This window comes from Mastigoproctus giganteus, chromosome 2 (genome assembly GCF_048544385.1).
Source record: "Mastigoproctus giganteus isolate SK-2022 chromosome 2, ASM4854438v1, whole genome shotgun sequence".
Lineage (NCBI taxonomy): Eukaryota > Metazoa > Arthropoda > Arachnida > Uropygi > Thelyphonidae > Mastigoproctus > Mastigoproctus giganteus.
Genome location: NC_143576.1, coordinates 142,094,440 through 142,121,782, shown reverse-complemented (window position 1 = coordinate 142,121,782; position 27,343 = coordinate 142,094,440). Strand labels below are relative to the sequence as shown.

Genomic DNA, 27,343 nt, shown 5'->3' with positions numbered 1-27,343 from the left:
ATGGGTATTATTGCATCAGACAATCATGTAACCATTCACTGCCTGCAATAAAGATATTAATAATGGAAAAGTTCCGAAGACCTGCCAATTAAAACTGTAAATGCACAGCAGCAGCAGCTAAAATCAGCGATTGCAAGAGCCCTTCCAGACATCACTACAGCTAAAGGGATTGGAGATGTCGCCGGATCCTCACGAGCACCAATCTTCATCATTACAACACCAGAAAACACTATACCTCTGTCCCCTGCACCCCTGAAAAAAGTGTATCAGCTAATCATGGTATGCCATACAGCCACGACCTTCCCGTCATTCGCTTGCCAAGTTCTTCCTGCATCTTTCTCCACACATCACGAGCCACCCATCTAACTTTCAGTGGAACCTTCTGTATAGGATGAAATGTTCCAAATCAGACTCAGACATCCAGTGGAGACTGTGGCACAACATCCTTCCTACCCCAGTCAAGCTACAAATCTTTGCGCTATGCACCTCAAATACTGCCTCTTCTGCACCACTTCAGGTATCCTGGAACACACACACACACACACATACCTGGCATGCCCTGTGAACAAGGAACTGATCAAATATGCACCGGATGCAGCAAAGTTTGCCTGCTACCAAGCCCACACTCTGGAGGACTACTGGTATCTGCTCCACTCTGAGCAGATAGCACACACCACTTGCAACTTCTTATTCATTGCTGCCAAGACCATCATTTACAACTTCTACTTGAAGCACACGAGAAGCAGTGAAAACGTGCCTCCTGTCGACATGTCAGTGCAAAATCTAAAGTGAAGTCTACAGAGGAAGTTGCAGAGCAGACTTCTACTTGAATTCCACTGCAAAAGACCAGAAACTCTGGATCATCTTAACAGCAAATGGAACAGTGGTGGTCACCTCTTCACCATCACTGAAGAGTCCATCACCTTCAACGTGTGAAATATGAGACTGATCCAATGCCAAGAAACCATGTTCTTAATTCCTGAAATTGAAATGTTGAAACATTTGTATTTCTTTCTAAAAAGTTTCTTTATTTTTCCCTTTTTGCTTTTGTACATAGAATATAAATAGTTGTGGTTGAAATGTATCTATTGTTCATGTTTAAATAAAAAAAAATATATATATATTCAATCTTCATAAGTTGCACCATGTTCCCAAGTCTTACATAACAATACATGCATTTCTTTTTTTCAATACAATTTGTATGAAAAAAAAAAAAAAAAGAAATAATGATTGCTAAATTTCTGTTTGTCCAATTTTATTGAAATTCAGAATGGCTACACAAATATATCTTTGAAAGGCCCAAATATAATATTTCATGAAAATCAATCCACTAGGAGTAGGTTTTTACATGCAGACAAATGGATGGATAAATTAAGATGGCGAAGACAATAGGTGATTAGCATATATATAATATATATATATATACTGGTGTTCAAAGAAAGTGCATCATCCTTTAAGATAGTAATTGTCATCCGAATAACGTACGTATATGGCAATATTTCTTACAGATTGCATCAGATAAGATTGACATGCATAGGTGATGACGTAATATTGCATCAGCTGTTACTTTCAGCTATATAAGCACAGTCTGCAAGAGTTGCAGTCATTCCTTGCTTGTGTCGGGATGGCTAGTTACATGCAGTTGATGTCATGAAGAAAGAGCGCTATTGTTGCTTTATATGAGGAAGGATGTTCTTCTCATCATATTGCTTATAGAGTGTCTTGTAATCAGTCGAAAGTGAGTAGATTTCTTTCCAAACTCAAGAATACCGGTTCGGCTGGTAGGAAAAAAGGAACTGGATGCAAATGTGTCTCTATACAGGACCATATTTTGAAGCGCTTATGCCTTAAAAACTGTAAAGCTTTGTTGTCTGAGCTGAAAAGAGAATGTGAAGAACATACAGGAGTGGTAGCAAGTGCAGTAACAGTCAGAAGATGCATCTTCAAAAATGGACTTGTAGCCCATTGTCCTAAGAAGAAGCCCTCCTCACACAAAAAATTAAAAAGGCCCAATTAATTTGGTGTAAGGAGCATGTCAAATGGATCCCTGAGCAGTGGGCGCCTCCGTAGCCAGGTGGGAAGGAGCAGCTGTGCGTAACACACGCTTCTTGATTAGACTGGCATTCGAGCCCATCACCACCAAATGCGGAGGATGCGGAAAGGTCAGGGAATGACCACCGCATATCCCAGAGCAATATGGCCTTAGTTGCTAATGCTCCTAAAAAACCAAATAACAAACAACAAACCCTGAGCAGTGGAAGTCAGTTATTTTCCCAGATGAGAAGAAATTCAAATTAAATGGTTCTGATAAGAGACCTTAGACATGGTGAAGAATACCATTCAGACTGTATGGTGTCTACAGTGAAAATCCCTACCACCCAAACGATATGGGAGTGCATTTTGATAATGGAGTAGGTCACCTGTAGTTTATAAACCTTTTATAAACTGCAGGTTCTGTAAATGCCAATGGATATCTGGCTATATTGGAAGGCCAATTTCTGCCAACCATTAGATACCATTTCATCCTGCCAAGTAACTGCATCTTTCAGGATGACTCTGCTCCTTGTCATCAGGCGAAAAGTGTAAGTATGCACTTCTGTAGTTACTTTAGCTTCATTTCTGCATTAGGGGTTTGACAGTAATGTGTTTACATTTGTTACAGGTGAAAAAATGGTTCATTACAACTGTTAGCTGGCCAGGAAACAGCCCGGACCAGAATCCTATAGAGAACTGTTGGCATCATGTGGAATCTGCAGTTGCCAGAAAGAAACCAAAGACCCTTCGTGAACTTTAGGAAGCCATAATTCGTGTTTGGAACCACAAACTCTCAGTAGATTATCTTCAGAAATTGATCTTGTCAATGCCTCAACGTGTGCTGCTGTCATCAGGGACAAAGGCAGTTCAACTAAATATTAGTTTGCACCTGGTGAACTTTTCATTTTGTTTTCCATTTAAAATGATACACTGAAGCAAATTGATCTTCTGATAACATTTCAGCCATAATTGTGTTTACCAAAACTGTTGTATAAAGGTTGCAAATGCTCATTTTGGAATATTTTGAGAGCACCTGTCAAATATTACTTAGCTTTGTCTTAACTATTAATAAATATCTTTTGATATATATATATATTTATCAATTCCTATATAAAAGTATTAAATTAAATTAAGTATGCATAAATGGATGTGAAAGTTACACAAGATGCCAGTAACTATAATTATCTCTTAACGATCTCTTTTTTATAATTTCCATGAATAAATATCCATACTACTAAGAGAATTACGGGAAATTTGTTAAAAACATATATCCAGTCATTTCATCACTGGTTCCCAATTCCATAGTAATAACTATTTATAATTTGCACTTCTTTTCATTGTATCATCAATACTAGCACCTTATGTTATTTGTAAGAAAACTATATATGTAATCAACAATATATGTTACATTTCAATATGGTGAGATATGGCGAGATAGCTTGCTATTAAGGTGCTATCATAGTGATTAGTTGCTATGGCAGATACATTCTTGCAACAAATAATGAAAATATGATGATGTGATTAATATGCTGTCTGCATTTTTTGTATCATGCAAAGCAACTTTTTAAAGTTTCCCTAATATGTCAAAAAGAAACCAGTTTTTGTCAATTTTTTAAATCACGAATGGGGCTACAACACTAGTTCAGTAACCACAGGCATAATCCGCTATTACATCATTTGTCCACCAGGATAACTGACTCGAAAGTAAAGAGTCTGAAAGTGGCAGTTTAAAAGACAGACAAAATTTATGTATCTTCTGTTTAATCAAGAGAATAAATTAAGTAATTCAGTTAAATAATATAGTAAATACAGTATATATCATACATGCTAAACAAAGCGATTGTCAAATCGATAACTGTAAAGCTCTCTGGAGGACAAATCCTCTTGTTCCAATATCTCTTTTAAAAATGGCACCAGCTAGAGACAATTCCAAGTACCTGTATAAGCAAAATAATTGAATATACAGGTTGTTATGCATTGAAAGTTTACCTGTAACTGAAGGAGGGGTGCTAGAGATGGAAGTCACATTCCCTGTTGACAAAACTGTCTTCTTGGAGGACATCTTTTTTAATTTTACTGAATTTGTAGGGCTTGAACTGGTAACAAACCCTATGGAGAAATTACATTATCATGTAGGTAATGCCATTATAGTATTTTAGATTTCACCCACTGTTTCATATATATATATATATTAATTTATTTAGTCTTGCAAACAACTGGCATACAGGCTGAGCCTATTTATCAACCAGTTAAAAAGGAGTGTTACATAAAAGTGGCATTATAGGCACAATATTATATTTAGCAGTTTTGCAAATTCTATTATCACTGTCATCTTCAAAAGAAATGTACTTAGATTTAAGAATATCAAATATGAAATAAAAACAATAAAAACATTCTTACCTTCCTCAATAAAATCTAACTCTCTCTCTCTTGCAACATAAGCCTCAGGCTTCCTTGCACAATATGGCTAATAATATACAATCTGTACATTGCATTTACAATAATAAATCATTAAAATTTATAGATTTAGATATATAATTATACAAATCTGTACAATATATTTGTTTGTGTCATTAAACCTGATACTAACAACAATATATTTGTATAGTTTATAATTTAGTAAATTAATACATATGAGATAAAACCCAGCATAAATATTTTACTATGCAAAACTATATCAAAACAATAAAACCATTTATAAAATACACTTTCATTAACCCAGAAGTTCTTTCGTATATTTAAAAGCTATATTTACAAATAGGGAAATAATTCCATAAATTTTTCTATCCAAAAAGAGCTATGGCAAACCAAATTCATTAAAAGTTCCAAACGTATGCTCTAAATCATATTTTAAATACATATCATTGCGCAGTCCATGATGATGTGCAAGCTGTATTCAATTTTTTTGTAATGAAAAAGATGATGAATGAATATTCATGAGTGAATCCAGAACATAATTTCTGTTTTTTTAATCTACACTCCATATTCTTCATAGTCTCATGAAGACCTTTGCTAAGCCACCATGGTTATACATGATGGATTACATGGCAGGCGCTTGTGTTTGACCCTACTTTTAGCAGAGTCAAAATTAGTTTATTGTGAACTAATTATATACACAATTAAGGTGGGTAAGTGTTTTTATTATTTATTTTTGAATTAGTGTTAACAACCCATGTTGTATCATTAACAAAACTTTTTCAAATAAATCATTTACATTTTGTTCTTCAAATACTTAACCCTCCTCATAGGAGATTGGGCCAAGCACCAAAGTTTTTCAGAGCTTTTAAAGACAATCTATGAATAAACCTAGCCTGATAAGAGCCTTAGTACTTTTAAGTAAAACTATCATAAAGTTTTTGGTAATAATACTATCTTTTTATCTGCTCTCACCAGTGGCAGATTATCGCACAGGCGTAATGAGGCGTAAACTTTGGGCTCCACATTCCCAGAGGTCCCAGACCAACAAAAAACATTGTTATTATTTCATTTTAAAGCTTTAATTCACATGAATGTTTTATTTATATGAAAATCGAAAATGACATGGTGATCACAGCGTTAGAGCTGTGCATATATACTGTATATCGCTCGCTGGCGAGTGGTGAACTGCACGCAGGTTTGTGTACAGGCAATAACACGTATAGGTCGGCACAGGCACAGATTAGATACTTATGTTTATTTATAATTTTTGTTCTATTTTTCTTATTGTAGAAATAAAAAGTTAAAAAAAAAAGTTTGCACTTTGTATTTATTCATTTAAATTTCAATATTTTAAAATTTTAGGTGGGCCCCAAACTTTGTTTGTGCCTTGGGCCCTCAAATGCATAATCTCCCACTGCCTCTCACTAGCAGCAAACCATAATCAAAAATAATCAACACACTACTTACATTAGTCTTAGTAGTTGTGAAAGAAGCCATTATTTTGCAACACCTGCAATTTTTTGGGAGCCAGTAATACAACAGCTATGATAAGCCATGTGTGAAATGCTGCCTGGCAATTCAATTATTGTCCTTTGGCAGTGGTGACCATTTGTATGGCTTACTGCTTCATATAATGATATGTGACCATTTATTTACCCTGTTTGAAGTGTCTCTTTTTACAATCTCAAGGGGGGAGAGGGTAAGGAATCTTGTGTAAAAACTTAGAAAAGCTGTTTATGTTTATTCATTTATGTTACAGATTGCCCTTTAAGGCATTCTGTTGAAGGATTGCCAGCTTAATTTTATTAAAAAACAAAATTTTGATAATTTTAAAGAAAACTCTTAAAATATAACTATTGCAGCTATGAACTTTAAATTTTAGATTTTTAATGGGAGCAGTATCCTTTTAAATTTTTTTTTTTTTTTTTTGTAAAAATGAGTGATGAATCTTTTGTGCTGCCAAGGCTGTTTTGAGAGCACTGTATACTTAAATTTTATTAAAAATAACTACTGTAGATATGAATATTACAATAGATATTTTGAAAGAATATACTATTCTTTACTAATAGGAAAAAATTCATAAAGAAAATATTTGTTTATTTTTCCACTGTTTGTTTACTTTTAAAGTTTAGATGTAAAAATGGCCAAAAAAAAAACAACTTTCTTATAAATTGTATTTTTAAAAAAATAGTTACCATTAATATTAAAATGATATTTTGTACTTAACGAGTCCATACAATTTTGGTAATCAGTGAAAAAAAATAAAAAATTAACAAGGAATTAGCAGTCTGGCAGGTTAAATAAAAAATGAAGGGAGAACACTAGTTTTCTACATGAGAAAGTTTAGTTTATTTTTGAATAGTTGTCAAACATACAGTACCACATATCTTGTATAATAATTTGCTAAACAAATTGTTAGTGGCTATTTTTTTTAGATCATCTCATATGATCCCATAATAAGGCCAAAAGTTTGAGTTTAATTCAGAAACAGAGATGTGCATTCACATTCTACCAAGTCAGAAACTGAAATGCTCTTTGAATGGAACTTTATCACACTCTACAGAGAACTGTATGGAAAAATAGGACATCCAGTGTGCAGCAAAATAACATCTGAATTCAGCCAAGCCCAAAAATGCCCTATTTTAACCTATACTATACTATACGCAGGAAATTAAAATTGGATATTGGCAGTTGCCTGCCTATTCAAAATCCACTTGCAGTGGTGCCTGAGAACATCGTGATTGGACAGTGGAACAATAAAGGAAAGTCATGTGGTCAGACAAATCATAATACAACATTTTGTTTTGTACTGAGGTAGGCAGAAAGTGTGGTGAGAACACGGCAAAGCGATAGATCCTGCTGGCTCATCTGAAGAATGTTTTATTGGCAAGGACAGTCAACTGATACCAGCAGAAGGTTGAATGTCATCCAGGGAGTATCCGAATTTTGTGTCAGATCTATTGCACCCTGTTACACTTTTATCTCAAAGGTGATTGCCACTTTATGGATGACAATGCAACAGTACATCATGCCAGAATCATGCAAGAATGGTTCGGAGAATATGACATGGATATCCATCATCTTCTCTAGCCACCACATTTGCATGATCTCAGTTCTATTGAGAATGTGTGGGATACAGGAAAGAGCTATTCGGCAACAAATCCTCTTCCTTCAATTTTGTCACATCTACACAATATTTTGCTAGAAGAATGGTTACAATTAGACCAAAATGCACTAAAACACCATGCTGCTCACTTGCTGCGCTACTTATTTGTTGTTATTTTAAATAAATGCAGCCTGATTCTATATTGAATAAAGGTTTGTATTTTTTTGGCCAGTGTATTTATATTTTGGTGCAGCCATGTTGGCTGTATAATATATACAGAATTGGCTTTGCATTAGCAGTACCCCTCCTTGTGTAGGAATGAACTGGTCTGTGATGCTGGTGAAGCTCAAAGTCAGAAATGGCTGGTATAAGATTGTAGTTCACACATGTGGCAATCAGTTTTTTAGTGTTTGTGGAATGACTGTTGGGGAAAGACATGCAGTACAAGTATCGCAACAAGAGCCAATGGGGTTACGTGCTCCCATTCCATATTGTCATGAGTTTACCATGACTGGCTCAACAGCAGTCTAACAAACAGCCAAAGTCACACATGGGACAGCTCAATGTGGTTGACACCTGTGACAAGCATTATGTGTCTTGTTTAATAACAGAGTAGTGATGCCACACAGTGACCCAGATAACCATCCAGTGCAATGTATAAATAGCAAAACTATATCCACATGGACTATGTGCCAGACATTAGCTCATACAGGCTATGGCAGTTGACAGCCATCATGGGTGCCCATGCTCACTGCAAGACAACAAGAAACTGAACATTGCACCGGCACATCAGCATCAACACTGGACTACCAACATATGGAAATCTGTCGCTTGGTCTGATGAATCCCGTTTCCAACTGTATCATGCTGATGAGAGTATCCGCATTTGGAGAAAGCAACATGAGGCCATGGCACCAATACACTGTTGGTGTTTAGCAGGCTGGAGGTGTTGAGGTTTAGGAACTGTTTTTATGGCATGCCCTGGGTCCTCTGATCACTGTTAAGCAATGGCTCAATGGGAATGCCTACCTTTCTATCATCACTGACCAAATACACCACTTCATGATGACAGTGAATAGAGACTACTCTAGTATCAACAAGGCAACGTGCCATGCCAAAAGGTACAGCAGGTTGCTAACTGGTTTCAGGATCATGATAATTAATTCACTGGACCAGCGTGGCAGATTATGGTCCATTTCCCTCAGCATGAATTGTTGAGGAGGCTTCCATCCTATAGTGGGTTGATAATGGCTGTACTTTATTTTTATTTTATTTTATTAACAATGGAGTACGAGATGGATGCATTTCATGATGTTACAACAGATGCTCGAAGGTTCCACCATGAGACGTGATGCAACACACCAGGAGTTTCTTTGACAGTAGCAGCAGTGCAGACGAGTCACCACGAGATCCATTTCCATCTCCACAGGCGATTCATAGACAATAGATTTGAGGGGCCCCTCCACAGAAAGAAATCAAGGCTCGATAAATCAGGTGAGCGTGGGGAACAGGCAACGGGTCCACCACGACCAATCCATTGACGCCCAAAACGTCACGAACACACCTTCCATAATGGGCAGGCACCCCATCATGTTGAAACCAAATGTTGCGTCTCACATTTGCTGGAACATCGTCAAGTAACCCTGGTACAACTTGTTCAAGAAAGATCCGATATTTAGCGGAGATCATGCGGGATGGTAACAGGTATGAGCCGACTAAGCAGTCACCGATCATACCTACCCACACATTTATTGCAAAGCGACGTTGTGCCACATGGGGGTGTAGATCGTGTGGGTTGTCGTGAGCCCACACATGAGCATTGTGCTGATTGAATAAGCCTTTCCGAGGCACCTCTGTAGCCAAGTGGGAAGGATCAGCAATGCGTAGCACATGCTTCTTGATTAGACCGGGGTTCGAGCCTGTCACCACCAAATACGGAGGATGCGGAAAGGTCAGGGAATGACCACCACATATCCTGGAGCAATATGGCCTTAGTTGCTAATGCTCCTAAAAACTAAATAACAAACAACAACAACAAGCCTTCCTGAGTGAAATAAGCCTCATCCGTGAACAAAACATAGGCTGGAAAATTCAAGTCTTGAACACTTTCTTGGAGAAACCACTGTGCAAAAGCCACACATGCAGGATGATCTTGGAGGAGCAGTAACTGAACCCTTTAGAGATGAAAGGGATGTAAGGAATCGTCGTGCCAGACATGCTGTACACTGCAACGAGACACTCCTAAGGCAGAGGCAATGGCACGTGTGCTGGTAGTAGGATTATTTCTGGATGGCATTCAACACACTTTCTTCCATGGCAGGAGTTCGCGTCGAATGTGGTCTGCCCGCACTACTCCTGTTACATCTAAATGACCCATAATCGCACAAATTTTGATGCACACGCGCAAACAAATGGTGGTCCAGTACATGTTTGTCTGGGAAGCGTTCTATATAAATTCATTGAGCGGCTCGTCCATTGCTCTCTGCTAATCCATACACTAGGTGCATGTCTGCCAGCTCACAGTTCGTATATCGATGCATGCTCTTCATGCGGCGACTACTGCTTGAATGAGTAAACCAGAAATTTTCCCTCTCACGAACTGGTGAACAGCGCCGTCTATGGGTTCCTATGCGATTCACATTCCTTTAGATGATTCCTACCTCCCCTAAACGTTTGTACCAATATTTTTGAGACGCCCTGTATATGTACATATACACTGTGCTGCCACTTTATTAGGTACACCTGTGCTGTGCACACAAATTGTTTGTCCCACAACGTTGCAAGTCACATTACCACAGTTGTGGATATAAATGCAGCAGAACAACCTATCTAGTATCATTAAGCATACAAAGCATACATTAAGCATACATTTTCAGCATCTTGTTCAATCTATGCCTAGACGAATTCAGGCTGTTTTGAAGGCTAAAGGAGGCTCAACACACTACTAGGTAGGTGTACCTAATAAAGTGGCAGTACAGTGTATATATATATATATATATATATATATATATATGTATACAGCCATCCTTTCTACAGTAAATACCAGAATCTTAAATTAACTTGCAGGATTCTTAAATTCATATTCAAAAATCTTAAATTCATACAATACTTTAGGTCAGTGAAATCTGTATTCTCTAATACAATTGGCAATCAAAATATTATAGATTTCTATGAACAACTGCTAGTCACAGCTTCTGGAAATTATAAGTTTTAATTGCCTACATGATAAATTTTTTAGTTATTTCAGCTAGTTTAATGATTTTGGCTATTTTAGACTGAATTACAGGAAGTTTTATTTTAGCCAGCGAGTTATAAATTATTGGAATAAGTTATTCACATGGTTATCACGTGGTAGAGGCGGACAATTTAGGGAAATTCAAAGTTCAGCTGGATAGTTACCTAAGGGAGCAGGGAAACACATAGGTTGTCTATTTTCTTTTCTTTTATTATTTAATTTATTTTTTTATTATTATTATATTACTTTTTTTTTTCCCCTTTGGCTGTTGCAGCAAAAGCTGTAGGTTTTCTTGCACCATATGGCCACTAATACTAATACTAACAGTAGAAATAAGGGGTTGAATCACATTGGTCCACTTGATGTCAGAAGGGACATCTTCTACTTGTTAACAGAAGGTACTGCTTCTACAGGGATGGGATACACTTAAATAGAAAGGGTGCAAGAATATTTGCTGATGCTATCGAGGCAGTGTTAGGTGGATTGGAAAACTGCTAGCTTGGGGGAGATACAAGGATTAATAGATTAACAGTAGCCACTGGCAGAGGTGAAAGTGATTCTTGCACTGCTTCTATTGGAATGAGCAGAAGTCTGGAAAACAAGTTTCAGAGACTGCTGGGAGCCATTGTGGAACAAGTAAACACATGGGTTGTATTAGGGTAGCTAAGAAAAACAACAGGTGCATGTATACTTGCGTGTACACCAATGCTAGGAGTTTGGTAAATAAATTTGATGAATTTGAGATATTGCTCAAAGCATCAAAGGCGGATATTGTTGGGATATCAGAGACGTGGTGTCACACAGATATAAGGAATGCAGGACTGGAATTTCGGGAGTAGAACGTCTACAGAAAGGATAGACAGTATAGGAAAGGAGGAGGGGTTATGCTATTAGTTAAGAAACATATAAAATCCAAGGAAGTGAAGCCAGTCGTAAATCGCTGGACAGTGCAGTGTCGAGCCAGTTTGGTGTGATAAGCACTGGGAGATCAAAATTGAGAGTAGAAGTGTGCTATAGGCCTAATGACTCTGATGAGTATAATAAGAAACTGTACAGGGAAATGGAGTCGGCCAGTAAATCAGAGAGCCTTATAATGGGGGCTTTTAATTTCCCAGATATTGACTGGAATTTGTGGGTTGGTCACTCACACTCTAGGAAGGCTTTTGTGGATTTATTGGATGATTGTTTTCTACATGAGCATGTTCAGGAGGCAACTAGAGGGAGTAATACTCTTGATTTGATTATCAGTATTGATTCTTTATGCATTAAGAATCTGCAGATAGAGGAACCACTAGGTGGCAGTGATCACAGTGTGCTGAAGTGGGATTTACTCAAAGAGGTAACTACCATCAGGGGTAAAGGGAAGGGTTATTGCTTTCGTAAAGGCGACTAAGATGGTCTGAGACAGTATTTAAATTCTATACAGTGGGACCAACAGCAAATTCAAAATGGGAAGCATTCAAAGAACTTATCTTGGAAGCTACTAGGCTTTACATACTAACTAGGAAATATTGTTCAAGGTTTAGGCCTAAATGGAGGTCAGATGAACTATTGAGACATATGACAGAGAAGAAAAATGCTTGGGATACATATAAATTTACACGTGACAGAGAAGCCTATGATAGATATAAGTTGATCTGTAACCGAGTTAGCATTAGCATTAGCATTAGTAGAGGCATTTGATGCAAGAAAGCAACCTTATGCAGCATCAGCCAAAAAAAAAAAATAATAATAATAAATAAATAAATAAAAAATAACCACTTCCACTTCACCCCTCTGTTCGTTTGAAATACCTGTCCAGCTGATCCTTAAACTTATTTAGGCTATCAACTTCCACGACAAGGGATGGAAGTCTATTCCATCAACCAACCACCCGCTGGCTAAAGGCAAATTTCGTCACGTCTATCCTAATTCTGTCTTTTCTCAATTTGAATTTATGCCCTCTCAGGTGATTATTCTGAGCAAGAGGAAGAATCCCATCAGCATTGAGCATGCTCAAACCATTCAAGGCTTTATACACCTCTATCAGATCACCTGGCTGGTGCCTAGTCCCCAGACACTGTAATTTGCAAAACTTAAGTCTTTCTTCGTAAGAGCACCCCTTTGTTCCATTCACTAATCTTGTTGCCCTTCTCTGTACTTGTTCCAGCATCTCTACATCCTTCTTGAAATGAGGCCTCCAGACCTGTATACAGTACTCTAGGTGTAGCCTGACCATTGCCTTATACAAGGGAATAATCACCTCCTTATCCCTGCTAGAAAAATTCCTATATATCATCGACAATACAGCATGAGCTACTCTTACAGCCCATCTGTACTGCTCAGAAAACTTCATATCTGCCTGCACAACCACCCCCAGGTCCCTTTCATTCTCTACCACTATCAGTGTAGTACCACAGAGTTGATACGTTGCTCTGGGGTTGCTGTTTCCCATATGTAGTACTTTACATTTGTCAATGTTAAAATTCATTTGCCACCTCTCAGCCCATCTGCTCAACCTTTCCAGATCCTGTTGCAGTAGCATAGTGTCAGTAGTGTCTTGACAACCCTGCCAACCTTCGTGTCGTCTGCAAACTTGGACATTAAGCTTGATATACCATCATCAATATCATTTATAAATACAGAAAACAATAAAGGACCCAATACTGAACCCTGAAGGACTCCACTAATAACATTAGTCCACGATTAGCAGTGTCCATTGATTACCACTCTCTGTCTTCTCCCCCTCAACCACCCCTTTATCCATAGCAGCAATTTGCCTCCAATGCCACACTGCTCCAATTTGTGCAACAGTCTTCCATGTGCAACAGTATCAAAAGCCTTTCTAAGATCCAAGTATATAATATCAAAGTTATTCCTTGCATCCAGTTCTTTTGTGACTGCATCATAGTATCCAATCAAATTGGTCAGACTAGACTTCCCCTTAACAAAACCATGCTGTGTCTGAGCTATAACTGAAGTCTTGGCTAGATGATCCTGCAGTGCTTCTTTAACCAGTGCCTCCATTAATTTTCCTGGAACAGAAGTTAAACTAACAGGTCTATAATTACTTGTGTCCTGAGTCCAAGGAAGCCCTCATAATTATGGCTAAGGGTTTGCTTACTTCCTTTGCTGCCTCCTTTAATATAACTGGATAGATCCCATCCACCCCAGGTGCCTTTCTTGTATTTATATTCAACAATTTCTCCTCCACTTTACTCTCAGTTATAACAAGATTCTCTAGCTTACTGCCAGAGTTGAATACACCTCTGGCATTCCCCTCGCTGAATAACTCCTCATGTGTGAATGTCGATGCAAAATATTCATTCAGTTTTTTAGCTACCTGAGCAGGATCATCAACAGTTGATCCATCGATATCAAGTGGACCAATCTGATTCATCCCCTTCCTTCTCTTTGCTGTTTTTCTTTGCATCCCTTGCCAAAGATTTCTCATAATCTGCCTTTGCCTGCCTAACCTCCTTTGTAACTTGGTTACAGATCAACTTGTATCTATCATAGGCTTCTGTGTCACGTGTTAATTTGTATGTATCCCATAAATTTTTCTTCTCTGTCATATATCTCATTAGTTATGTGGGAAAACCTTGAATGATATTTCTTAGTTGGTATGTAAAGCCTAGTAGCTTCCAAGATAAGTTCTTTGAATGCTTCCCATTTTGAATTTGCTGTTGGTAACATCATCAGTTGGTCCCACTGTATAGAATTTAAATACTGTCTCAGTCCATCGTAGTTGCCTTTACAAAAGCAATAATCCTTCCCTTTACCCCTAATGGTAGTTACCTCTTTGAGTAAATCCCACTTCAGCACACTGTGATCACTGCCCCCTAGTGGTTCATTTACCTGCAGATTCTTAATGCATGAAGAATCACTACTGATAATCAAATCAAGAGTATTACTCCCTCTAGTTGCCTCCCGAACATGCTGATGTAGAAAACAATCATCCAATAAATCCACAAAAGCCTTGCTAGTGTGTGAGTGACCAACTCCCAAATTCCAGTCAATATCTGGGAAATTAAAATCCCCCATTATAACACTCTCTGATTTACTGGCCCACTCTATTTCCATGTACAGTTTCTTATTATACTCATCAGAGTCATTAGGCCTATAGCACACTCCTACTCTCAATTTTGATCTCCCAATGATTATGTCACACCAAACTGACTCGACACTGCACTGTCCAGCAATGTCGACTGGCTTCACTTCCTTGGATTTTATGTATTTCTTAACTAATAGCATAACCCCTCCTCCCTTCCTATCCTGTCTATAATTTCTGTAGACATTGTACTCCCCTAATTCCTGTTCTGCATTCCTGATATCTGTGTGACACCACGTCTCTGAAATTCCCACAATATCTGCCTTTGATGTTTTGAGCAATACCTCAAATTCATCAAATTTATTTACTAAACTCCTAGCATTGGTGTACACACAAGTGTACATGCATCTGTTCTTTTTCTTAGCTACCCTAACACAACCTATGTGTTTATTTGTACCCCAATGATTCCCAGCAGTCTCTGAAATATTCTGCATCTTATTTTCCAGGCTGCGGCTCATTCCAATAGAAGCAGTGCAAGAATCACTTTCACCTCTGCCAGTAGCTACTGTTAATCTATTAGTCTTTGTATCCCCCCAATCTAGCAGTTTTCTGACCAACCTACCTCGATAGCATCAGCAAACATTCTTGCATCCTTTCTATTCAAGTGTATCCCATCCCTGTAGAAGCAGTCTCTCCTATTAACAAGTACAGACCAGGCTGTAAAAAATTCTACCCCTTGAGCCTTGCACAATCTTTCCAGGGCCGAATTGATCGACAGGGCTCTCATCATATAAAGTTACAAATCATATAGAGTTACAAAGGAGGTTAGGCAGGCGAAGGCAGATTACGAGAAATCTTTGGCAAAGGAAAACAGTAAAGAGTTCTTTTCTTATGTAAACTCTAAAAGGAAGGGGATAAATCAGATTGGTCCACTTGATATCGATGGTTCAACTGTTGATCATCCTGCTCAGGTAGCCAACAAACTATATGAATATTTTGCACCGACATTCACACATGAGGAGTTATTCAGCGAGGGGAATGCCAGAAGTGTATTCAACTCTGGCAGTAAGCTAAAGAATCTTGTAATAACTGAGAGTAAAGTGGAGGAGAAGTTGTTGGAGATAAACACAAGAAAGGCACCTGGGGTGGATGGGATATATCCAGTTATATTAAAGGAGGCAGCAAAGGAAGTAAGCAAACCCTTAGCCATAATTATGAGAGCTTCCTTGGACTCAGGGGAAGTACCCATGGAATTGAGGTACTTTGTGAATTGGGGTCACACAGTGACCCCAATTCACAAAGGAGGATCAAAGGGCGACACAAGTAATTATAGACCTGTTAGTTTAACTTCTGTTCCAGGAAAATTAATGGAGGCACTGGTTAAAGAAGCACTGCAGGATCATCTAGACAAGACTTCAGTTATAGCTCAGACACAGCATGGTTTTGTTAAGGGGAAGTCTAGTCTGACCAATTTGATTGGATACTATGATGCAGTCACAAAAGAACTGGATGCAAGGAATAACTTTGATATTATATACTTGGATCTTAGAAAGGCTTTTGATACTGTTGCACATGGAAGACTGCTGCACAAATTGGAGCAGTGTGACATTGGAGGCAAATTGCTGCTGTGGATAAAGGGATGGCTGAGGGGGAGAAGACAGAGAGTGGTAATCAATGGACACTGCTCGTCATGGACTAATGTTATTAGTGGAGTCCCTCAGGGCTCAGTGTTGGGTCCATTATTGTTTACTGTATTCATAAATGATATTGATGAGGGTATATCAAGCTTAATGTCAAAGTTTGCAGACGATACGAAGGTAGACAGGTATGTCAAGGACACTACTGACACTATGCTGCTGCAACAGGATCTGGAAAGGTTGAGCAGATGGGCTGAGAGGTGGCAAATGAAGTTTAACATTGACAAATGTAAAGTACTACACATGGGAAACAGCAACCACACAGCAACATATCAACTCTGTGGTACTACACTGACAGTGTTAGAGAATGAAAGGGACCTGGGGGTGGTTGTGCAGGCAGATATGAAGTTCTCTGAGCAGTGCAGACGGGCTGCAAGAGTAGCTCATGGTGTATTGTCAATGATATATAGGAATTTTTCTAGCAGGGATAAGGAGGTGATTATTCCCTTGTATAAGGCAATGGTCGGGCCACACCTAGAGTACTGTATACAGGTCTGGAGGCCTCATTTCAAGAAGGATGTAGAGCTGCTGGAATGAGTACAGAGAAGGGCAACAAGATTAGTGAATGGAACAAAGGGGTGCTCTTACGAAGAAGGCTTAAGTTTTGCAAATTACAGTGTCTGGAGACTAGGCACCAGCGAGGTGATCTGATAGAGGGGTATAAAGCCTTGAATGGTTTGAGCATGCTCAATGCTGATGGGTTGTTTGTTTGTTTATTTGGTTTTTAGGAGCATTAGCAACTAAGGCCATATTGCTCCGGGATGTGCGGTGGTCATTCCCTGACCTTTCCGCAACCTCCGTATTTGGTGGTGACGGGCTCGAACCCCGGTCTAATCAAGAAGCTTGTGTTACGCACTGCTGCTCCTTCCCACCTGGCTACGGAGGCGCCATGCTGATGGGATTCTACCTCTCGCTCAGAATAATCACCTGAGAGGGCATAAATTCAAATTGACGGAAGACAGATGTAGGATAGACGTGCGGAAATTTGCCTTTAGCCAGCAGGTGGTTGGTAGGTGGAACAGACTTCCAGCCGTTGTCGTGGAAGTTGATAGCCTAAATAAGTTTAAGGCTCAGCTGGACAGGTATTTTGAATGAACAGAGAGGTGAAGTGGAAGTGGTTTTTTTTTTTTTTTTTTTTGGCTGATGCTGCATAAGCTTGCTTTCTTGCATCAAATGCCTCTACTAATGCTAAATGCTAATGCTAAATGGTGTCCTGTTTATCCTTTCTGTACACATTGTACTCCTCAAATTCCAATTCTGCACTGCTTTTATCTGTGTGATACCCTGATATCCCAACAATATTTGCCTTTGATGTCTTGAGTAGTACTTCAAGCTCATCAAATTTATTAACTATACTCCTAGCATTGGTGTACATGCAAGTATACTTGCACCTGTTTCCACTCTTAGTTACCCTAACACACCCCATGTATTTATTTGGGCTAAGGTAAAGAAAGCCTGCACGAGAAGCATGCAAAAGTTGCATGAAATTTACCGGTAAAAGTACTTTGCTGTAACAGCATTTGTATTGTTGATCGCTCAGTAAACAGATCCTACGGGAGTTTGAAACCCACCTGAAGTGGAGGGGGGGTAACCTGACCTTTTTTTCTTTAGAATCACTAATTGATTTAACTAATTGAATCATGAACAGAGTCATATTGTAAGTTCTGGTGTAGTAAAAAATGTTCGTAACGTAAGTTCATCGGTAAACGTTTTGGAAGTTTGCCATGCTTCTCGTGTGGGCTTCCTTTGCCTTTTTTTTTTTTTTTTTAATAAAAAATTTATCCACTGTCTACCAATGATTTTAAAGAAAAAAGGTCAGGTGACCCCCTCCACTTCAGGAGGGTTTCGATCTCCCATGGGATTCAATTTTTACTCCTGACCGATAACACCCACTGTATATTTACTGAGCGAGCAACAATACAAATGCCATTATGGCAAAGTACTTTTACCGGTAAATTTCATAGAACTTTTGCGTGCTTCTCATGCAGGCTTTCTTTACCTTCGCCTTTATTTGTGACACTATGACTCCCAGCAGTCCTGGAAATCTCCATTGCCTTGTTTTCCAGCTGCCAACTCATTCTAATAGAAGCAATGCAAGAATCACTTTTACCTCTGCCTGTGGCCACTGTTAACGTTTTAATCTGTGTATCTCCCCAAGCTAGCAGTTTTCCAACCCACCTAACACTGCCTCGATAGCATCAGTAAATATTCTTGTACCCTTTCTATTTAAGTGTACCCCATCCTTGTAGAAGCAGTCTCCCCTGTCAACAAGCACAGACCATGCTGAAAAAAATTCTACCCCTTCAGCCTTGCACATTCTCTCCATGGCCGAATAGATCGACAAGGCTCTCATCATATACTCCCTCCTATCGTATCTAGGCCGAATTTCAGAAACTTTCACATTCAACCCTACTCGTGACTTTTTTTCAACATTGACTTGTACTTTTTTGAGTAAATCTGCAGATCTCTTATCTTAATGTCATTAGTTCCAACGTGTACAACAATATCACCTTTTGTGCCTTTAAAAGATATCTGCTCTACATCATCAACTTTTGCCCCTGGCAGACATACCCTGGTCCTGTTCCACCTATCAGGGTGGAACATTAGTATCAATATACCCATTATTTTTCATGTGAATTCACAGACGTGAAGATCAGTATGTCCATTACTTTTCATGTGAATTGCCTAGCTCTGGTTTGGTTGCTTTTATCATTTGATTAATATCAAATGTAATGAAAAAAAAACATGTTTTAGCTTTTCTTCTGAAGGTAAGTATCACAAATATATATATTTTTTATTACATTGATTTTTGTAACAAAAACTTGCAGATAACAGAGATTAAGAAATTGAAATTTCTCTTAGTAGATCAGGTTCTGGCCCAATAGATATTTACAATTTATCAAATAATACTAATTAAGAAGACAACTATGAAGACAAATTTCGTGCAAATGAACAATTTTGTATAGTCAATTTTGTTTCAACTGGACTGTAAACAGAAGAGTTCCAAACAGATTGGATTTGTATTTTGAATAGTAGTCATCTTGTTTTGAGATGGCATATTGAAACAGAAGAATCCCCTCCCATCAGGGTATACTCTAAATTTGCTTTGGATCAGGCGTAAATAAAGAGAAGATGCTTCAATCAAATGGTGGTCATCCTTTTTCAAAATTGATGATAAAATTATCCCTCCCCTTCCTACTAGGGTATTTGGGCACACAGTGGGGCAAAGGTTATGTATACATTAAATTTTGACCAGACTCTAAAAAGGAAAGTGAGAAGGGCAAGGACACAAATACACACCTGATAATCTCATTAGTCAAACAGTGTCTGGATAGAGAAGCTTTTAAATTATCTGATTTGGAAAAATATTGTTTAAAATCAGCTGGTAGCTAAATTAGATAAGTGATTCACTGAGACACTAAAAGAAAAATGTTAGTTACACACCCAGTACAAGGATATTGAGTACAATGATATTAGGTTCAAATACTGTCAGTGACTATACAAATTTTTTAACGATGTCTTCAACTAGGACTGTAGTTGGCACTCTTAGCCAGAAAGGAGGTAGGCCCTCCTCCTGTTGTTATTCTCGGTTTTTCAGACTACAATGTTTTGTTAGGATGCATTTCAGTCCATAAACACACATTCTAAACATAATATGTTAGATAGTAGGAGAAATTATAGCAGGTGTTTAGCAGATCTAATAAAAGGACCTATGAGAAATCCAAATAATAAAGTCTGATCCAGCAGTAGAGTTAGAATGGTGACATGAGCAATTACCATGATGAATAACAACGTAATATAGTACAGCACCCAATAATAGAAATAAGACCTAACAAGACTGCATGGCTTGACTATAGCAGAGAAAAAGAGAGAGGCACTGAGTGGAGGTGATAACTGAAGAAGGCTTTCTTTTGTCCTTGCTGGGTAAGTGGCTTGTATAATAGAGGACCACAGCCTTTCAATCCAGTCCTTTGGAAGGTTCAGAGATTATTGAACTGAACAATTTTTTGCAGGTTTAGAGGTTACTGAAGTGTCCCTTGGTTGTATTAAACTTATGGGGGCCCTGGCAGATGAAATTCCCAGTTGGCCTTCATAATTAAGTTATTAAGCCTTCATAATTACATTCTTGTTTATACTCCAGCATGACTACCAGGTCAGTAGAGTTTACAGTAAATCAATCAATACAAATGTTAATCATATTTAGCAGTCATGGACTTGAACCCTGGTCCACTCTAAGAGCGTGTGCTACTGAACTCGCACTCCTGACCACTCAAAAATAATTTGGATTGATTCAAAATGAGGTCAACCTCATTCACAAGTGCCTTAATCACTGGGCTACTGAGATATTTTAAAATGACCATAACTTATATAAAGTTATGGTAGAAAGAAATACTTGCCTCGAAACTTGATAGCCTGACAGTAGTTCACAAGGTCTGACAGTTCTGGAGCTATCTGACTACCTGATTTTCGGACTTTAGACTCTTCATCCATGTGCCAGAATTCTACTGCCATATCAGAATGACTTCGTGGACGGGTGGGAACTCCTAAAGATGCCAAACCTGGGCTAAGCATCCTATCCTTGTAATAGAATGACCCTTCTTGACTAGACAGAGACTCAGTCCTTACAGTAAGGGATGCTGATTTGCTTACTGTCCCAGTGCTTTGTCGCTCTTCTGGATCCAGTGTAGAACTGGATGGAAGAATTTCTAAAATTAATGAAAAATGTTTGTTACAATAAAAGTAAATAACAAACTAAATCCAGAAAACAATTTAAAATTAAAATATAACAATACGAAAATGAAAAAAATAAATAAATAGAAAAAAGAAACTGCAAACAACATTAGTGATTATTATTGGAAGTTAAGTAATAATGTATTGTAAAAGAATAAGAGAAGTTTACCTCAGTATGATACGTAGAACACAACTCCTTATGACACTCTCCAGAAAATAAAACAAAAACAATTAAAAAAAAAATTGAAAATCTTACATTACAGTAAGAAATAATTAACAATAATTAAAAAACAAATGAACACAATTAAAAATTAATTTAACAAAAAAATGCAAAACGATTTTCAATTTTTTCGTTAAATTAATTTTTTTACTTAATTTTTAATTGCATTAAAATTGATTTTTAATTGCGTTCATTTGTTTTTTTAATTATTGTTAATTATTTCTTACTGTAATGTAAGATTTTCAATTTTTTTTTTTAAATTGTTTTAATTTTAATTTTTGGAGAGTATCATACAGAAATGTTCTACGTATCATATTGAGGTAACATTCTCTTATTCTTTTACAAATACTGATATCAACATAGAACATATTGAGCATTATAGCTCTGGTTCATACTATCAAATACTATACACAGTAAAATCTTGTTAGAACAAACTTCTGAGGTGCATGAATGATTTTGTTGTACAGAAAGTTTATTGGAATCATTAATTGTTAAAATAGATTCCCCTAGACTTCTTAAATATATAGATTCAATAATTTAACTTCATTTTACTTAAAAATCAAATTTAAAATTAATAATAAATTAAAAAAATGAGAAACAAAATAAAAAATTATGTAATACAAAACATTACTTTTCACATATTTACATGTTAATTTATGTTTATAATGTTTAATTTTTTTTTTTTTTTGTGCCATAATCCGAAAATTCAGCTTTAGTACAATACAATAGAAAATGGGTTGGTTTAGACTGCTCTAAGTTGAATTAGAATAAGATTTTTTGCTAAATGTTTCTAGAATGAAAGATCTGAAATCAAGCAAACATGAGACCTATTTTATTGATTTTCAATTTTTTTTTTTTTTTTAATTGTTTTCATTTTAATTTCTGGAGAGTATCATACGGAAGTGTGATACTTTCCAGAAATTAAAAAGTTTCTTTGGTCTTTTCATGTCTTCTTCAATTTGAGTTTTTTTTTTTTTTTTTTGATTTATTCTAAGAAAAAAAAAAGAAATGTGTGTGTGTGGGTGTATGAAAATGTGTTGTACCATTGTATACTGCAGAAAAAAAATGAAATGTCAAAAACATAATAGAGGTTATGATACTGAATTTAATCTTTTGTTGCATCTTTTAAAACTACCATTTTTTCCCCCATCAATATTAGAAGTTTAATACATTCGCTTTCATCTATATTTCAGAGAGTGCACTCATTGTGTTGTAATTTTTGGAATGCTGAGAAATAACAAAATTGTCCAAAACTGATTTAAAAAGTAAAAACCTGAAGTAAGTTCAGCCAAAGTAAACTTACTTTAGGACTGAGCTTTAAATAAAAAAAAAACTAAAAATTTATTAAAGTTTATTCCATGTACATAAATAACTCCAACACATGCAAAAAATAAATAAAAATTTATCAACCTATAAACAAAAATGAAGTGTAGCTGCTAATAGCCCAGAGTTTAAGCAGTGTGCCAACAGAATTGAGGAGTTAATTTCATGTGCCTTTACACAGCTTGTATATTGCCTCCTTGAGAATGACTGCCTATATGCATTACAGCACATTACTTAGTGCTTTTTTGAATATCATCACATTACCACGGAACCACCGATATCAAGTGGACCAATCTGATTCACCCTCTTCCTTTTAGAGTTTACATAAGTAAAGAAGTCCTTGCTGTTTTTCTTAGCATCCTTTGCCAAAGATTTCTCGTAATCTGCCTTCGTTTGCCTAATCTTCTTTGTGACTTGATTACAGGCTAGCTTATATCTGCCATAGGCTTCTGTGTTGCCTAATTTATATGCATTCCATGCATTTTTCTTCTCTGCCACGAGTCTCATTAGTTCATCTGACATCCATTTAGCTGGATATGAGCAAATTTCAAAGAAGAGGTAAAACACCAGGGATATAAGTTTTGAGAACAAGTAGAGAAATACCATCAGAACCTAGTGCTTTCTTAGCATCAGGACTGTTCAAATTTCTCATGATGTCCTTTTGAGAGAAGGCCACAAGAGGCATTGAATGGAGTGTACTGGAAATGGTAGGAGGTGGTTTACCAAGATTATTGATACAACAGTTAGAAGAAATAGGATGCTAGCAGGTCAGCTTTATCTTTAGCTGAGGTGGCAATAGAACTACAGTAAAATCTCTTTAATACAAACTCAGTTTATACAAAGTACTTGTTTATAAGAAGCACATACCATTACCCTGCAAAAGGATAGGCTTTTCTAGGTAAATATATTCATTTATTACAAAATTTGGTTAATATGTATTACAAAGTTCATTTTCACCCTGTGAGAAATAAATATTGTTATCTATTTTGTATATTTAATACAAATCTTGGCACAGTTGTCCGATTAGTGTCCTTATTATTGCCTCTGGCCATCCGGTTCCCTGCTTCCCGAAGGATGGCACTGACGTTAAAATTTACTTTTGTGTAAACAAAACCAGTTTATGGTAGCTACAACATAAGTGCACTCTAAAAAACATCATAGTGTGAAAGATGAGTTGTTAAATTAACAAAAGAATAAAACCAGTTTTTCTAAGTTGTTTACATACGCTCCCTCACTCTCTACAGGATTAAGGTTAGTTGCAATTGTTATGCCAATTCAAAGAGTCTTTTCAGCAACTGTTCCACCTTGGACATATGTATCTGCCTCTCAAGGTATACACTTGCTCCAGTGGAGGAAAATATTATACCTCCCTGCAATATCAGACAGTTACACTAGGCTCATGCTACTATGAACAACCATGCCTGTAAAATTTATACAGATGATTCCAAAACTGACAGTATGGTAGATGTTGCAGCTTTTTCCTTTATGTATAATTTCAGCCACACTACCGCTAGCTTGCAGTGTCTTCACAGCTGAATTATATGCCATTAAGTTAGTGCTTAGCAAGATTATTGAGCTTTCCATCTCACCTGCCATAATTTACACCAACTCCCTCAGTGCTGTCTCTGCCATAAGGAAGAATTTATCAAATTCTCATCCTATCTTGAAAAAGATTCATTCGCAGTTATTCTTCTGTAGTGTGTCCAATCTTCAATCAGTTTTTTGCTAGATCCCTGGCCATTCTGGCATTCCGGGAAATGAAAGTGCTGACTTTGCAGCTAAACATCCTCAATCCTCAACCTTCGAGAGTTGCCTGTGCGAACGTGCCTTTCTGCCGCTCTTGGAACAGAGAAGTTTTTTCTGATTTATTTTCTGCTTTATTAGTTTAAATTGACATATTAACTTATTTTCTAGAGTAGCTTTATATTCCTATTTACGGTACTTAAGTTTAAAGTAACTTAGATAGAGATTTTGTAGGTATTACTTAGTATCGGAAAGGGTATCAAATCCATGTGTTTACCGTTCGTAAATAGCCGCCATTGTTACGCGAAAATTAATCAGTAAAATCTATTAATCTTGTCGAGCTTCATTGGCAATTAAATTGTACTTTTAACTATACATATAACCACTTAGGTTACGTAACATAAATAATTAGTAAAAATAAATAATTAATATATAACTTGATACGGAAGTTATATAAAGGGATTTTGTAGATAACACTCGTTACTCAAACATAAATATTTCGTAGATAACACTCGTAGATTTCGTAGATAACACTCGTTACTGAAACATAAATATAGCGTTATAACTGTGTTGGGATACAAGTTTAGGATTTAATTTTGTACTGAAATTGAAATTTTATTGAAAGTAAATCGAAATCATGACTCAAACCAGAGCAGCAAAGCAAAAGGCTCAAGCTAATGGGAATGCTGTGGCTCAGGGGAGAACTGAGGGGGGGCAGTTGCCCTCTGAATCACAGCCTTTTAAGATGCACTATTTGCTTGATGTTTGCGGAGCAGTCAGGTATGGGACATGATACTGCCATGGGGGATGTCTTTGTATGTGCACGATGCAAGGAGTGTAAGGAAATCAGGCGACAACTCAGCGTTGTTATGGGCCTATATGAGAGCTTGAAGGACAGGGTGGATGCCCTCGAAGGATTACAAGTGAGGGGCCCATCAAGCTCTCAGCTGCCCATACCAATGCCAGAGCTTGCACTTGGTCTTTGCACAACACAGCGGCAGCCCCCAAGGCAGAATGCACTGGTCCCAAAGGAACTAGTAGTTGTTGGTGACTCTATTGTCAGGGAAACGGGAAACATGCTTTGTAAAAAGGATAGGTGGAACAGGACCAGGGTATGTCTGCCAGGGGCAAAGGTTGATGACGTAGAGCGGATATCATCTTTTAAGGGAACAAAAGGTGATATAGTTGTACACGTTGGCACTAATGACATTAAGAGTAGGAGACCGGCGGAATTACTTAACAAGTACCGGTCACTGTTGAAAAAAAGCCGTGAATTAGGGTTGAATTTGAAAGTGTCTGCATTTCTGCCCAGACACGATAGGAGGGAGTATATGATGAGAGCCCTGTCGATCAATTCGGCCCTGGAAAGATTGTGCAAGGCTCAAGGGGTAGAATTTTTTTCAGTCTCGTCTGTACTTGTTAACAGGAGAGACTGCTTCTACAGGGATGGGATACACTTAAATAGAAAGGGTGCAAGAATGTTTGCTGATGCTATCGAGGCAGTGTTAGGTGGGTCGGAAAACTGCTAGATTGGGGGGATACAAGGATTAATAGATTAACAGTAGCCACTGGCAGAGGTGAAAGTGATTCTTGCACTGCTTCTATTGGAATGAGCAGCAGCCTGGAAAATAAGATGCAGGATATTTCAGAGACTGCTGGGAGTCATTGCGGTACAAGTAAACACATGGGTTGTGTTAGGGTAGCTAAGAATAGAAACAGGTGCATGTATACCTGCGTGTACACCAATGCTAGAAGTTTAGTAAATAAATTTGATGAATTTGAGGTATTGCTCAAAACATCAAAGGCAGATATTGTTGGGATTTCAGAGACGTGGTATCACACAGATATAAGGAATGCAGAACTGGAATTTGGGGAGTACAATGTCTACAGAAAGGATACACAGGATAGGAAGGGAGGAGGGGTTATGCTATTAGTTAAGAAACACATAAAATCCAAGGAAGTGAAGCCAGTTGACATCGCTGGACAGTGCAGTGTCGAGTCAGTTTGGTGTGACATAAGCATTGGGAGATCAAAATTGAGAGTAGGAGTGTGCTATAGGCCTAATGACTCTGATGAGTATAATAAGAAAGTGTACAGAGAAATAAAGTGGGCCAGTAAATCAGAGAGTCTTATAATGGGGGATTTTAATTTCTCAGATATTGACTGGAATTTTGTAGCTGGTCACTCACACACTAGCAAGGCTTTTGTGGATTTACTGGATGATTGTTTTCTACATCAGCATGTTCAGGAGGCAATTAGAGGGAGTAATACTCTTGATTTGATTATCAGTAGTGATTCTTCATGCATTAAGAATCTGCAGATAAATGAACCACTAGGTGGCAGTGATCACAGTGTTCTGAAGTGGGATTTACTCAAAGAGGTAACTACCATTAGGGGTAAAGGGAAGGGGTATTGCTTTCGTAAAGGCGACTACGATGGACTGAGACAGTATTTAAATTCTATACAGTGGGATCAACTGATGATGTTACCAACAGCAAATTCAAAATGGGAAGCATTCAAAGAACTTATCTTGGAAGCTACTAGGCTTTACATACCAACTAAGAAATACTGTTCAAGGTTTAGGCCTAAATGGATATCAGATGAACTAATGAGGCATATGGCAGAGAAGAAAAATGCATGGGATACATACAAATTAACACGTGACACAGAAGCCTATGATAGATACAAGTTGATCTGTAACCAAGTTACAAAGGAGGTTAGGCAGGCGAAGGCAGATTACGAGAAATCCTTGGCAAGGGATGCAAAGAAAAACAGCAAAGAGTTCTTTACTTATGTAAACTCTAGAA

General features: G+C 37.5%; 1 protein-coding gene across 1 annotated transcript in view; it reads right to left on the bottom strand.

Moving 5' to 3' along the window:
• Positions 1–27,343, bottom strand: part of LOC150089623 (1-phosphatidylinositol 4,5-bisphosphate phosphodiesterase epsilon-1-like) — a 634,994-nt gene that overhangs the window by 170,883 nt on the left and 436,768 nt on the right. The window contains exons 32-33 of the mRNA XM_090390053.1: positions 20,917–21,225; positions 4,024–4,143 (exon numbers count right to left, since the gene is read on the bottom strand). Of these exons, the coding sequence (XP_090246179.1) occupies positions 4,024–4,143; positions 20,917–21,225 (429 nt within the window). The remainder of the gene's footprint in view (positions 1–4,023; positions 4,144–20,916; positions 21,226–27,343) is intronic.